At 47.1% G+C, this 16,116-nt stretch overlaps 1 protein-coding gene across 2 annotated transcripts in view; it reads right to left on the bottom strand.

Moving 5' to 3' along the window:
• The window catches only part of STMN3 (stathmin 3), a 33,438-nt gene extending 17,322 nt beyond the window's left edge, over window positions 1-16,116 (bottom strand). For both annotated transcript variants that reach the window (XM_063121093.1, XM_063121102.1), the window contains exon 1: window positions 16,051-16,116. In XM_063121093.1, the coding sequence (XP_062977163.1) occupies window positions 16,051-16,069 (19 nt within the window). In that variant the 5' untranslated portion in view covers window positions 16,070-16,116. The remainder of the gene's footprint in view (window positions 1-16,050) is intronic.

Below are 16,116 nucleotides of genomic sequence, written 5' to 3'. Positions count from 1 at the left end.
GGTGAGAACCCATGCAGCCCAGTCTAGAAAGGAAACAGTACCTGTAGAGAATGAAGATTGGCTCATCAACTCCCCCCACCTGAACAATAACCTGGCCAACTTCCCCAGAGGCTGAAGTCACCCAGTCCTACACCTGAGTGATGGAGGAGCAGAAGGCTCTAAGTGCAAGAAAAGGCCCTTGAAGATGACACTCAGGAAAAAGCAGCACCTCCATCAACACGTAAGGCAAGTGCCGGGGAATGTTTTCACCTTGAGGGCTGCATTCCCTTGTGGGTAACATTCCAGGGGCTGCCTGCAGACGGAGGGTGTGGCCAGAGCCAAACATGGGCAGGGCCATACTCAGCCCATTCATAAGCACATGCACCCACACACGAAGATGCCCTCCCTCATGCGCCAATTTGACTTGGAAACAGCCCTTTTCAAAGCCTTACTCTTGTGGGAAGCAGCGCTAACGTGGGGGCCCACAGATCAAATCGGCTCCATGGGCAGCAGGTTCCTCACCTAAGAGCTCAGTATTGCTCTGACCAGCATAGGAGTAAGTTGGCAGTCTCGGAGCTAACCAAGGTCCTGCAGCAATTGTTGTGAAATGCCCAGAGAGCTTCAGCTACTGGGCAGTACAGAAATATGAGAGAGAGAGACACACAGAGAGAGAGAGAGAGAGAGAGAAAGACTATGCATCCAACTGATAGTTGTCTGCGGATTTCATAGAAATGGCATGGTCCCCTTGTTGAAGACTTGTGGCCAGCGAAGGCTGTTGGGACCTTGGTCCTTTGAGGAATCAGTTAGAAGCCTTGCTCCCTTAGCCAACGTACTCCCAGAGAGTCACCTTTCCCTAAATTACATTGAACTTCACAATCATCTCCTACTGCACAAACCTACTATTGCCATTTTGCGGAGGAACAAACTGAGGTTGATAGGCACTTGCTCAAGACCTACCTAAAGAACCTAACTCTGAGTTGACGTTTGAGTCCAGTTCTCCCTGCTCCAAAAAAAAACACATCCTGACCAACAAGCCGTCTTTGCTCTTGGTCTGCTCTTTGGAAATGCAATCATTAGACTGCTGTGAACAGGCTATGCTTGTCCAGGGGAGGATGGAGGATGCAGGGCTTATGTAGGTGCCAGATGGAGGAGTTGGTGCACTGACTGTTTGCGCTGTGTGTTGCTATGGCCCTTGCTTCGGTTGGCGCACCCAACCGAAGCGAAGCCAAGACGCTGGGGCAGGGTGGGCGGCTTCGGAACGGCACACCCGGACGTTGCTCTCCCAGAGTGGCTTCCAGTTGGGCGCGCCGTTCTGAAGCCACCCCACCCCACCCCAGCGTCCTAGCTTTGCTTCAGCTGGGCAGGCGAGATGGCGCCCTGCGCCCAGGTACGCTGGGGTGGGTGTGGGTGGAAGGGTGAAAGCAGCTCACCTGCGCGGCCTGGTTCCTAACAGGCCAAGGACCAGTACCAGTCTGTGGCCTGGGGGTTGGGGACCCCTGCTGTAAAGAACCAGGCTCGACGTCTGGGTGTGTTCAATGATCATCCTGGTTGCCCTCTTCTGAACACGCTCCAGCTTGTCTGCATCCTTCTTGAATTGTGGAGCCCAGAACTGGACGCAATACTCTAGATGAGGCCTAGCCAGGGCCTCCAGAAAAGGGGCGGCCCTTGCTTCTCCGGGATTTGTGGATTCTGCAAGGTCAGCTGTCTAAGATCCGATATTCCTTCGGGGGTATACATGAAGGCAAAAATGCTCCACTTCTTCAGAAGCACTTATAGATGGATAGATCAAAAAGCCAATAATGCACATCGGGCAGTGGGAAGAAAGGAGCAGGGGAGGAATGCGAATAGTGACTCCCTAAAGTGGAAAATACAGATTGCTTTGGAGCCCCTGTGTGATTAGAGAATAAAGTTGGAACAGTGTAAGAGCTATGCTGGCACTATAATGGGAGGTGCCTTGATGGACACTTGAAAAGAGGTTTATCAAAGCCATTCCAAGGGGGAACTAGTCCTTTTGACTGATGGACATGGTAAAGGCCATCCTGGAAGCATCTCTGACCTTGCTATTGATTGCCTCGGTAAACCGCAGAACTCTGCTGCCTCACTAAGAAGCCAGTGGGGTGAACCAACTGCAAATGGCTGACTGATGCAAACTATCAAGGTAGTCAATATACACAGATACTGACAGTGTATTGCTTAGTCCTCCAGAGTGCTGGTCTCTGGTTCTCCTCAGTTTCTGACTGCTTCAACCCACAGAACCTGTCTCATAGCCTTCAGCTTCCTGGATACCACCCCTGCTGCTGTTGAAGATGCTCAGGCATAACGAGGGGAGAGAAGATGGATGGAGATACCAGCCTACAGTCATTCAGCAGGCTGTGGAATAAATAGTCATAGAATCATAGAATAGTAGAGTTGGAAGGGGCCTCTAAGGCCATCGAGTCCAACCCCCTGCTCAATGCAGGAATCTACCCTAAAGCATCCCTGACAGATGGTTGTCCAGCTGCCTCTTGAAGGCCTCTGGTGTGGGAGAGCCCACAACCTCTCTAAGTAATTGGTTCCATTGTCGTATTGCTCTAAAAGGAAGTTTTTTCTGATGTCCAGCCGGAATCTGGCTTCCTTTAACTTGAGCCCGTTATTCTGTGTCCTGCACTCTGGGAGGATCAAGAAGAGATCCTGGCCCTCCTCTGTGTGACAACCTTTTAAGTATTTGAAGAGTGCTATCATGTCTCCCCTCAATCTTCTCTTCTCCAGGCTAAACATGCCCAGTTCTTTCAGTCTCTCTTCATAGGACTTTGTTTCCAGACCCCTGATCATCCTGGTTGCCCTCCTCTGAATCTGCTCCAGCTTGTCTGCGTCCTTCTTGAATTGTGGAGCCCAGAACTGGACGCAATACTCTAGATGAGGCCTAACCAGGGCCTCCAGAAAAGGGGCGGCATAGTTGGGCAACTTGTGGCTAATCATGAAACTATTGCTACTGAAGGCCTCTGACATAAAAGGCCCATTCAAATATTTTGTAATATTTTAACTAAGATCAGCTGCCAAACTCCTAGACTGTCCAGAGCCCTAGACAGCTAGCCAGATCACCTATGCAAAATGCCATGTGAATTTTGAGCTGCTGGATAAACTGCAAATTTGATGACTAGTACAATATTTGGGAGTTTTGAGAATCTCAGTTACAACATCAAAACAACAACTACCTCCAGCTCTGATGACTGCAGGGAAAACTTGGAACTCTGTGAGTGATATTTGGTAAAATTTCAAAAGGCAAAGTGGGGATCAGTGACCTGCAGGGGTCCATGCTCTTTCCACACAATTTCTATCCCCAGACTCCTATCTTGTCCTCCCCACTTCTCCTTCCATTCCTTCAGTCCTTTTCAAGCCATTCCAAATCCTACATAAGAACATCAGGTGGGTCCTGATGCTGGATCAGCCAAGGATCCATTTAGTCTAGCATTCTGTTCACACAGTGGCCAACCAGCTGACCATGGGAAATGCATAAGCCAAACATGAGTGCAACAGCACCCTCCCACCCATGTTCCCCAGTAACTGGGGTACATGGGCTTACTACCTCTGATACTAGAGGTAGCACATAGCTATCAGCACTAGTAGCCATGGATAGCCTTTTTTTCCAGGAATTTATCTAACCCCCTTTTAAAGCCATCCAAATTGGTGGCCATCACGACATCCTGTGGCAGTGAGTTCCATAATTTAACTATGCACTGTGTGAAGAAGTACTTCCGTTGATTTGTCCTGGATCTCCCACCAATAAGCTTCATGGGATGACCCATCACGTGAGGTACTGGTTCCTCTCTATTTGGCCCTGGTTAGGCCTCATCTAGAGTATTGCGTCCAGTTCTGGGCTCCACAATTCAAGAAGGACGCAGACAAGCTGGAGTGTGTTCAGAGGAGGGCAACCAGGATGATCAGGGGTCTGGAAACAGAGCCCTATGAAGAGAGACTGAAAGAACTGGGCAGGTTTAGCCTGGAGAAGAGAAGACTGAAGGGAGACAGGATAGCACTCTTCCAATACTTAAAAGGTTGTCACACAGAGGAGGGCCAGGATCTCTTCTCGATCCTCCCAGAGCAGTATGACAATGGAATCTGTTACCTAGGGAAGTTGTGGGCTCTCCCACACTAGAGGCCTTCAAGAGGCAGCTGGACAACCATCTGTCAGGGATGCTTTAGGGTGGATTCCTGCATTGAGCAGGGGGTTGGACTCAATGGCCTTGTAGGCCCCTTCCAACTCTGCTATTCTATGATTCTATGACCCCACTGGGTTCTAGTATTTTGAGAGAAGGAGAAAAATGTCTCCCTGTCCACATTCTCCATACCATGCATAATTTTGTACACCTCTATCATGTCTCCCCTTCAGCTCCTTTTTCCAAGCTAAATAATTCCATCTGTGCCCTCATAGCAGAGATGCTGCAGCCCGCTGATCATTTTTGTTGCTCTTCTCTGCATTTCGGATATTGAAACGAGGATAAATTATGAAAAATAAGCCAACACAAACCTATTGGCATAATGGCTTTCTATTGCAGAAAGTTGAGGGTGTGTTGCAGAGAGAACATTGATTTGAGTCGATTTCAAAATTCTTCTCTGGTATATCAAGAAAAAATGCTGAACGGCCAAGTTGATAAAGATGGATTTGGTTCATAATTCTGCAGACAACCTCTACATCACCTTGGCGTTGCACCTTCTTCATCTTTGTGCTTCTCTTTCCTCTCACTCCATTTTCCTACTTAGTTAAATGGCCACTTTTAGTGCAAGAGTTACTGTTCCATTATACAAATGCTACCGTTCTTTATTTATGGCATATATCTACTGCCTTTCTTAAGCCAACCAAAACAGTTTACCAAAAAATTAGAAGATAACACAATCAGATGAAAACATGGTGTTGTCCCTTATCAGGAATGACGGTGCCCCTGTAAGAATATGGAAGTGGAGACGATGGAGCATATCCTTCTGTCCTGTAGCTTTTATAATCAGGCCCGCCATCTTATGATCACCCCATTGTTGAGTAAACTGTCCAGAAGTCCAGACAAATTTTATCTTAAGTTTCTGTTGGAAGACAAGTCCTCAAGAGTAACTTTGGCTGTTGCTAAATTTCTTACAGTGGCGGCCAGGATTAGAGCTCTCTTTGTATTAGATGAAAGTTGATAATAGCTCTAACTGTATGATTTCATGTTTGATTCTTGTTTTCGCATGGATCTATGGATCGCAATAAAGTAGTATGGTATGGTAAAACATGGTGAAACACTAAGATATAATCTGGAAAACGGTAATAACAATTTTATAAAAAAAAGAAGGAAAGGAACCTCTCGTGCAAGCACTTGAGTCATTGCTGACTCTTACAGGGATGCCTGCTTTCGCTGACGCTTTCTTGGCAGGCCTTATAGCGGGGTGGTTTGCCGTTGCCTTCCCCGGCCTTTATTACCTTTTCCCCAGCTAGCTGGGTACTCATTTTACCGACCTCGGGAGGACGGAAGGCTGAGTCAACCTGAGCCGGCTGCCTGAGAACCAGCTTCCGCTGGGATTGAACTCAGGCCATGGGGAGAGTTTCGGCTGCAGTAATTGCCGCTTACCACTCTGTGCCACACGAGGCTCTTAACAATTTTATAAGCCAAGGTAAAACAAATAATGTGTCTTGAACCTCTTCCCAATCACAGAGAAAGTGTGGAACAGAATATATTCCAGAGTTTGGGATGCAGAAGAAAAACCCTTCCTGTGTGTCCGACAAGGGCGGCTCTGAAATGAGAGGTATCTTCAAAAGGGCTTCTTCTGCTTATCATAACAACTGAGCAGGCTCATACCAAGCCAGGTAGGCCCTCAGATAGCTTCAGATTACTTTTGTAAAAAGCATTCAGAACAAACATTACAGGCCAAGAAGCCGAGCTGGGCTGATGGTTGCAAAGATCAAGGTGGTTGCAGGGAAGTTAAGCCAACTTTGCATTTCAGTGTGTATTTTCACAGTCCAAAGGGAGAATATCAATAATTGGTAATAGAAGAATGGTTCTAATTTGAAATGTAAACCAAAGGATAGATTGAATTTGTTCAGGGTAAAGCTAAATGCATCCGTGTTTGTAAAAGCGTACGCTCAGAGGTGCTCCAGACCAACGAAATTGTAGTGTACTGTTGAGTATACAGTGCAGGCATGTTCATATTTCTGCCACAGCTTCCTTCTGCAAATTTCTCATAACAAGCTGCATGTGTCATCATTCATGTTCCCAGTCAGGTAGATTATACATATGGTATTAGCTAATGTTTTTATCTGCAGAATGTTACTGTAGCCCTGGAACTGCATTAATCATGGGCACATGGAAATCTTTAACAGTCCCCATCTGGGTCAGATGACTGGGAATGTGAGTGACCCAGATTCTGTTATGGGAAATTGAAATCTGAAAGATCTCCCAAGAAGTTTTGCACAACGGAAGCTCAGCTGATGTGAAGCCAAATGCATGAACTCTCGTTGTGATGGATAAGGTGGATCTAGAATGTAAACAAACTCTCCCATCTCGCACTCTCACCCGCATGCTTTAGGATGGATTCCGGCATCGAGCAGGGGGTTGGACTCGATGGCCTTTTAGGCCCCTTCCAACTCTACTGTTCTATGATTCTATAACACAGACAGGATAAGCAGAGCTTCAACCTGCTCCTAGCTTCGTTCTCTACCCATCGCTGAAGAAATGGCACCAATGGACAACGTTGCACGTGAGTAGGAGTGGAAAACTCACTACGGCACCCCAAGGTGGCCCTCTCAAAGACAAAGACAAGCTTCACTGCAGAAGCATGATATATGTATGGATTTCATACAGTAACTGAGGCACATTTCTGGGAATGCCTTTGCCTCTTAAGGAGCTTTCAAAAAATCCCTGGGGACTGTCTGAGGAATGACATGGAATGGCTATATGTGTTATGGTCTCATGCATAGTAATCAGGAGGACCTGGAGGTATTTTTTATTTATTTATTTATTTATTTATTTATTTATTACATTTTTATACCGCCCAATAGCCGAAGCTACCACCCATCCTCCACTAGGAAGAAAAAGCTAAACAGACCTGTAGTCATAGACGTGATCTGAAAATATGGAAGAGAAGGAGCTTATTGGAAAGACTGGGGCCACAGCTAGACCTAAGGTTTATCCTGGGATCCTCCAGGGTTCGCCCCTGCCTGAGCACTGGATCCCCTGTGTGTCACCTAGATGAACAGGTTTGACCCCTGGACGATCCAGGGATAAACCTTAGGTCTAGCTATGGCCTGGGAAAGAAATGGCAAAAATGGCTTAGGTTTAAAACCCTCTTCACCTCAAATTTGCAAGGCAGTAAAATGCAGGTTGGCACATTGGCTGTCTCCCTTTTAACCACATAGTCAGTTAGCAGGAACGAGGCAATGTCCTCTGTTTGAGTTTGGAGGGCACCAAGAATCAAAAGAGAAGAGGGAGAGTTTGAGATTAAGGGCCTTACTAGACCTACGTTTGAATCCGGCCTTCAGGCGCGGTGAGCCCGTGCTACAATTAGCACGGGCCATCGTGCCTATCCAGACATCAGACGCGACGGGGAAAGGAAAGCCCCGTCGCGTCCTCCATTTTTTAAAAACAGTTAAAGGGGTCATGTGCGCAGGAGCGCACCAACAAAAAGATAGGTATTTTTTTTTAAAAAAAGGTTCCCCACTCCCCCGATTCCCCCCCCGCTCGATCGCCCCCTGCTCACTCGCCCCCTGCTCGCCCCCTTGCTCGCCTGTCCACTCACCGCCCCCGCTCGCCATGTCCGATGCCCCCTCCGCCATCACCCTCGCCGCGATCTCCAAACCCTGGCTCCGCTCTTCCCCCCCATCACTCCTGCCGGGTCTGCTCTTTCCCCCCTGGCCCCCATCACTCCCCTCCCCCACGATTCCCTCGCTCCCAGCCCAATGGGCACAGTGCTCCTATGGAGCGCTGTGCCCAGTGCACAGCTTCTCCCGGCTACTCGCAAATAAGCGAGCAGCCGGGAAAAGCCGTGGAACCAGCTAGACTTTCCACAGCCCCGGGCTCAGCCACAAGTGGATCCGGTTATCCCGGGTCAAGGGAGGGTTTAGTCCGACCTGACCCCAGGATCCCCTGTGCGTCATCTGCACGCACAGCAGGGAGCCCGGGCCTCGCACCAGGCTAAACCCTCGTCTAGGAAGGCCCTAAGTTTTGGACTGAGTAGGATAGACCTTTTAAGCTTGCCCTATTGATTCTGAAAAGAGGGGGAGAGAGATGACAGCCCATCCGGCCTAAAATTATGTTAACACTCAATATGGAGGTATGAACAATCTACAAGAAGTTAAAAAAAACTTATTTCGGGAAGGTCAAGGCTGGAGTGGGGGAGGGGAGAGGATGGCAAGTAATTAACAAAGGTTTCTTGAGGAACAGAGAAGAGAATGAATGAATGCATTCTTCCAGACAGCTACTAACTAAATGGTAATTTACCATGATATGCAAGTAAACACTTGGCAATCTAGTAATCTGTAGGGCCTCCTCAAGCAATGAAGAGAACTTCACCATGTCTGCGCCTCACCAACTGGCACTTCATAATACTTGCCACCATCTAGCACAGCCTTCCTCAATCTGGGGCGCTCCAGATGTGTTGGACTACAACTCCCAGAATGCCCCAGCCGCTGGCTGGGGCATTCTGGGAGATGCAGTCCAACACATCTGGAGCGCCCCAGGTTGAGGAAGGCTGAATTCTAGCACAACGTTACAGACAACCTGTACACATCATGACCAGTGACCACTGTGTAGGTTGCTATTTGTAGTCACCCAAAAAGCAGTGTTGTGGTGAAGAAACTAGACCTTTATTTTATCCCCCATTCTGTTTAACATTTACCTCAACTCACCTAGGGGAGGCATTGGGGGTACTTAACCGTTACTGGGCTGGATGAGGACAAATAAATGGAAGCCCAATCTAGACAATGCAGAGTTACTGTTAGTAGTTGGTTCCTCGGAGAAGACAACCTGATCTGGAGGGAGTCGCATTCCCTGTAAAGCAGCGGTCTCCAACCTTTTTGGCACCAGAGACCACTTTCGTGGAAGACAATTTTTCCACGGACTGGGGGAGGGGGGTTGAGGGGATGGTTTTGGGAAGCCCCCCCCCCACTCCAGCGTCCTGGCTTCGCTTCGGTTGGGTGGGCCCAGCCGAAGCGAAGCCAAGACGCTGGGGCAGGGTGGGCGGCTTCGGAACGGCACACCCGGAAGTTGATCTCCCAGAGTGGCTTCCAGTTGGGCACGCTGTTCTGAAGCCACCCCACCCCACCCCAGCGTCCTAGCTTTGCTTCGGCTGGGCAGGCGAGATGGCGCCCCGCGCCCAGGTATGCTGGGGTGGGTGTGGGTGGAAGGGTGAAAGCAGCTCACCTGCGCGACCTGGTTCCTAACAGGCCAAGGACCAGTACCAGTCTGTGGCCTGGGGGTTGGGGACCCCTGCTGTAAAGAACCAGGCTCGACGTCTGGGTGTGTTCAATGATCCATCTTTGTCACTAGAGGTTCAAGTGGCCTCTATGGGCCTTCTACCATCCTACGGTGATGCACCAACTATAATCCTAGCCTGGCTTCAGTAAACTCCCAATTGGTTGGGGCCATTTTGAAAATGGTATGGAAATTTTGGTTGGCATAAAATGTGGCGGGTGGAGTATCTGCTAGGGACAGGTGTTTATACTTATTTTAGGACGGGGCAGTATTTACTTTAATTAATTACCAAAATACATTTTTACCTCACTCTTCAGCCAAACAAGCTCCCAGAGTTGCTTACAGATCAATTTCAAAAGCCAGGATACTTTACCATCTTCAGTGGCTCCTGGTCCTTTTCCAGCCCCCAGGGTTTTTTGTTTTTTTTAGTGTACAGTTGGACACAAAATGTGCAGTTGGGGAAAAAATGTGCAGTTGGAAATCTGATAATGTGCAGTTGAAAAAAGGGGTAAAAATAAATAACACGTTTTATGCGTTTATTAAGAACTTATCAATAGACAAAGCCAGGGATGGCATGTGACACTAATTATATAAAGATGCAGGTGAAAGAGCCCGTGATGGTGTGACTGATGTTGTTGGGTCCTGTGACAGTGTTGCCTGAATAGATGTGGGGCAGAGTTGGCCCTTGGTTCTATTGCATGGTCTGGTCCCTCTGTCTGCGTCTCTGTCCTGTGTACTGTTGCTGGTTAGCATCCAACTTCATGTTGGGAGGTTGTCTGGAGGCCAGGACTGGTTTGGCTCCCAAGGCTTGCGAGAGAGAAGTGTCTGTGCTCGTGATGGGTTGGAGTTCACTGAAGATCCGTTGCAGTGGTTTCACTTGGGGGTTGTAGGTGACCACCAGGGGTGTCCTTCTCTTGGCCTGTCGTCCTTCCTGGGTGTCCGTGTGGCCCTGTCAATCTGTCTTTAAATTTAAGGTGCTGCTAGTGTGGGCGAGAATCTGTCCAGTCATGAAAGAGAAATAACGTGTTTGGTGGGGGCGGGGTGTCTGACAGGGCATTTGTGCAATTGGAAAATTTGCTTTAAAAAAATCCCTGCCACTCACAAACCAGTTAGTTTTAACCTTTAAAACCCCTCCCAGTTTGGGACGTCAATATCTGAAGGGCCATCATCTCTTCCCATGTTCCTATTTGAACCCTGAAATTGCCATCTCAGGACATTCTCCATGTGTCCCTGTCAAGTGACTATGGGGGAAAAGGACTTTTTCAGTAGTGGCCCCTCGATTGTGGAATGCCCTTCCCAGAAAGACTTGTCTGCCACCTACCTCATTAAGCTTCCAGTGCTAGGCAAAGATCTTTTTATTTTATTTTTCCAGGCTTTTAAATGCTATGGTTTTATACTGTTTTAGCTCTGTGGATTTTATTCCTCTGCCCTCAGTTTTAAATCGACATTTTGCTGCAAACTTCCTTTTCCTTTGTTCCGTGTTTAAAATTGTTTTGTGGATTTTATAGTGGCGTTGTACTGTAGCCAATCAAATAACTTCAGTTATAGGGTGGCTCTGTAAACTCTGGGTGCTTCCAGAAAAGTCTTTTAGTGTGCAATCGCCAAGCCTTATTCATCGAATGTCATGGGGGGTTGGACTAGATGGCCTTGTAGGCCCCTTCCAACTCTGCTATTCTATGATTCTATGGGTGGTCCCAAGATGCTCTCCCTCCTTCATTTTCCCACCATCTCTTCCAGAAAAAAAAAACATGAATGGAGGAAAAGCAGAATAGCTGCACAAGGTCTTTTGATTGGTAGTGCTATAAGTTGTCTGGCTAGAAGCACCCTGCGTGTGTGTGTGTGTGTGTGTGTGTGTGTGTGTGTGTGTACTTTAGATGCAGAAGATCACAACTTTACTCTCTGGCCTATTCAGGTAAAAGGGTCTCAAACACAGAGTTAAAAAAGGCCTCTTTTGAGAATTTTGGAAAGCCATATGGGTTGAGAATTTTCTCACCTCATATTACAAGCTGTGCCTGCCAAAAATCTTCCTTTTACCCAGCTCTTAGTAGCACAGGAACCCTGTCCTCCTTTGAAACTCATCACCTTATGCAGGTATGTGTGTGCGTTTGCAGGTCGGCGGGTTGTACACATTGAGATTAAATAAAAACTGATAGGTGATATCGCTTAACTAGATCAGTTCCTGGAGAGTGTAGGATTTATATCAGGGGCTACCAGTCAGGGCCAGGTTAGGAGGTCTAGTATATCAAGGATTACCAAGGAGATAAATAAAACAGAACTGGAATCCATCAGGGAGCAGGATTTAGAGACAAGTAGAGGCAAAGCAAGGATGCAGAAATGAGTGTAACCACTGAGGAATCACTGCCATTTCTGTAAGTATTTATTGGAATTGAAGGACAATCAGAGAGAAGAGCACAGCCCATCAGTGCAGAAGCATGTGGAAACTACAGGTAATTCTGATGCTGGAGAACAATTCTGTGCAGTACAGACATCTGTCAGGGATGCTTTAGGGTGGATTCCTGCATTGAGCAGGGGGTTGGACTCGATGGCCTGGTAGGCCCCTTCCAACTCTTCTATTCTATGATTCTATGACAGGTGGTCTCCAGCTGTAGCAAATGGCAGGTTGAACCAAAGGGGCCACAAAAGAGCCCCTAGCTTGGAAAGCAATTCTTCAAGGCTCCAGGGAACGTGCTACTGTCCACTTTTTCTATTATTTACTTTTCTCAATAGGATATTTATTTATTTATTTATTACATTTTTACACCACCCAATAGCCGAAGCTCTCTGGACGGTTCACAGCTCTCTGGGCGGTTCACAATAGCTTATGGATCTGCACAAATGCAAATATATCCAATTTTTAAAACATTTTTGTCTGTGGACATCCAGATACAGACGATCCTTTGTTTTTGAAGCCAACAGAGTAGACATGATCTGATCTGATAAAACAGAGAACCGGGTGTTTGTAGTAGAAGAGACCTTTTTATTCTCCCAGCATTTTAACAGTCTATAAATAAATTTTAACTTCGTGTTTTAAATTTGTAATTTTGCATTGCTGCTGTTTTTATCTGGTTGAGCTTTTATATTGTATTTTATATTATGGTTTTATACTGTTGTTTTATACTTTGAATGTTTTTAATTTTTGTGAACCACCCAGAGAGCTCCGGCTATTGGGCGGTATAGAAATGTAATCAATCAATAAATAAGAGACAATGGATGTCTAGGGCAAGCAACTCTTCTTACACCACCTTGAAGTTCCAATAATAATTAACAAGTAGACGTTTAGAGAAAAGAGGCTGATAGAAAAAGGAGAGAGTGAATTGGTGGGTAATACCTGCAGCCTACCCTTGGCTCTCACAGCCCCTCCATCTCAGAGGTATCTTCCATGGATTTCCTGCTGTCCCTGCAACTCATCAGCCGGGCCCAACCAGATACAGCAAGATCCCAGGGGACACACCTTGCATATTCTTGCCAATTAAAAACAAGTAAATAAATAAATAAGGTTCTTTATGCAGACTCAGGGACAGGTGGAAATCTGATGACAGTCCCTACCCGCTACTGCAACGTTAGCACTAGTATCAACAGCCAGTACTAAACGCAGCACCTTGATAGATTCCTTTCGTTAGACATTTGGAGAAGAAAGTAGCACCTCATTTCAGAATATAAACTGAGAAAGTCTTTATATACACAGCCATTAGTACAGCAATTACTTATTATTTTGCTCGTGAATGATTTAAATAGATTAAGAAAACTATGCTTCAATTTTTTTTCTGGGAAAGGGTGACCGATCTAACTCTTCCTTTTTCCTTCCTCCTCAACCTGCCCAATCATTTTTTCCCCCCATTCTACTTCTAACGTTGGCTCTAATTAACAGATATATATCAGCCCTGGATCTCAAGACACTTATGATGGTGTACCAACAGCTCTCCATTTCATATCTTAAGAGGACCATGGTCAAGAAAGTCTCCTCCTACAATTGAGGGTATTGGTGAACCGCCCAGAGAGCTCCGGCTATTGGGCGGTATAGAAATGTAATAAATAAATAAATAAATATTTACTTAGAGACCTTCTCCCCCCTCCTCCTGGCACTCTGGCCACAAACTCCTTTTATCCTCATTGGCTAAATACTCATCATCTGACCGGCATGCGCTCTCCTTGAGTTCCTCAACTAGCTGCTGGCTCTACCCACAGCGAGGGTTACTCGTGGTTGTTTAGCTAACCATAGTCTACGGCTATAACCATTTTGTTGTAATGGTTGTTTAAGGGCCAAATGTACAATTTGCCCCAGGGCTGGGCCGGGTCCCAAAACAGAGGCGTGCATTTGCCATGTAAAAACCAACCAACAAAAACCACCAGGAAGCTTTCAACATCTACCACCAATTCATAACCCTCAGGAAAGTTCCCAGCTGTTAACGCCCCATCCAAACACTGGACGAGCCTGCACCTCCCAGATTTGCGCACGTGCATTTTTCTGCAGTCTGTTTGTGGAGGCGGTTCGCGGAGGCGTGGCCTAGTTGTGCAACAACAGACCTGTCTGGGGCTCCACGCAACATCTTTGCCTGGGCAGAATCCTTTGGCACAGCTCTACCACCACTGCAGCTGAGCCTTCACTGAGCATGTGCTGCTTTTTCCCTTGCTTGCTAAGTGGAACCTGCTAAAAGTGCTTTTTTTCTCTCCCCAGGGCAGGAATGGTTTTGTTTCCACTAGACCTACAGAAACCTTCTGAGACACACACATGAACAACCTTATAGCTGCCCTCCCTCCTCCTCTTTCTTTGGAAGTGTCCAGCTTTTAGGAGGGAGGGCTAGGGGGTGTGGGTGTGGGTGTGGGTGTGTAAAGGGTGGGGGGGAAACAGGCTTTTACTCATGCAGCGACAAAATCTCTCTTCTCCGTTTTATAAGGGATGGTGAAATGCCTCATGCAGCCCGCTCTTTGTCTTCTGTAAAACCTTCCGTCCTCGCTCTTCATATTTCTATTACACTCCTGTCACCCTGGAATCCCTGTTCTTTGAAACAGGTCTTATGGCAAATCTAATCCAATTGGAAAGGAAAAGAGGATTGGAAATCGCCCTCCAAGGCAAACCGCTCAGCTTTAAAAGCCCCGTCCCATTGTCAGTAAATTGAAATTTATTGTTTGGGGAAGGAAGGGGGGGGGAGGGAGGAGAGGGAGAAAGTACCATATTGTTTCAGAGCACCATATGGGGAAGGCACCTGGTACCCAGACGTGCCACCCCACCCCCCAACTCCTTCACAGCAGGGTCCTTCAGCCTTCGCCTGAGCCAAGCCTTGTGCTGCCATTTATTATAGACCAATTCTGCAATAAAGTAAGAGGAGGAGGGTTGGGACCACACATGCCCGAGGAAAACCTTCCCATCCCTTTCCTTCGCTTTCGCCACCTGACTCTCATTCAAAGACAATCTATGTGGATTTCCTAGCACAAGTCCAGCATCTTTAAAAAAAAAGAAGACACATTTTTAATCTCTTTGAACCTCCTTAGACACACACACACACACACACACACACACACAGAGAGAGAGAGAGAGAGAGAGAGAGAGAGAGAGAGAGACACACACACACACACACACACACACACACACACACACACATAGCCCAGACAAGGAACTGCAGGCATCATCACAGGGATGGGCGAGCCCAGTGAAACCAGCAAGGAAGGTTTGCCTTCCTTCCAGCCCATTTGTGTGTTTATCCCATGTGCATACCTACTTCCCCGGTCTCTCTCCCCACCATTTTCCCCCATTCAGAAAAAAAAAAAGGTCCAACCAATTCATTTCAAATGCAGCAAAGAAAAAGTACCCGTGCTTCAATTTATAAAAGGTTTTCAGACTAGCAGTGTGGGTGTGGGGTGGGGAGGGTCTTGAAAAATCCACACCAGCCGTCTATTGTCTAGGCTGAAAATATCACACGCTTATTCCCTGCCAAATTCCATCCACTTGGCCCTATCTTTAAAAAAAAGACAGGAAAGGGAGATGCAACACGATGCACGTTTAGGAATTAAAGAGCAGATGTGCGCGCACACAAAGTCTGTACAGCTGGCTGCACTGTGAGAAATGCTGCCACCCACACCCACCCACCCAGCCACCCACCCCACCAGCCAGGCCTTGAAACCTGGGAGGGCAACAGGGTGCAGCTATGCAGTGGTGTCACAGCCCATGCAGGGAAGGATTGTCTCACAGCGTTGAGTTCCATTCAGCGCCATGGGCGGACCACTCCCTCTACAGCAACTCCTGGCTATCCAGCCTGCCCTGATTCTGCTACCCCAGATTTGTTAAAAATGTCCTTGTCTCTTTTTCATTTTTGCTAACCTTCCTTTCTGCAATCACCAACGCACTTTTACTGAAATCCTGTATTAAAAAAATGAAATAGTGATGCCCGATCACCAGCATTCAGCTAAACGAGGTGTTTTTTTTATTAGCCCAATAGAGAAGAAATTATCGGCCATCAGCACGTCCAAAAAGCTTGCATTCTGAAAGCAAGAGAAGGCAATGATGCCTGCACCTACCTACTTTGGTACAGCTTTGCAGATAGCCCCACCTTGAAAACAACAAGGGTGAATTACCATTGATCCCTGTGAATCGGTTCATTCTCAGTAAAGTCGCTGCAGATAAAAGGGGGGGAACAAAACCATGCCTGGTTCGTTTTACCTGAGACGGTGCTGGCCATGATGGTGAGATGGGTAGCAGAGAGGATACGGCAAAGGAAGATGCAGA

The sequence above is a fragment of the Elgaria multicarinata genome, chromosome 1 (genome assembly GCF_023053635.1).
Source record: "Elgaria multicarinata webbii isolate HBS135686 ecotype San Diego chromosome 1, rElgMul1.1.pri, whole genome shotgun sequence".
NCBI lineage: Eukaryota > Metazoa > Chordata > Lepidosauria > Squamata > Anguidae > Elgaria > Elgaria multicarinata.
Note: the sequence above shows the minus strand (reverse complement) of the source record. Positions and strands in the feature narration are given on the sequence as shown.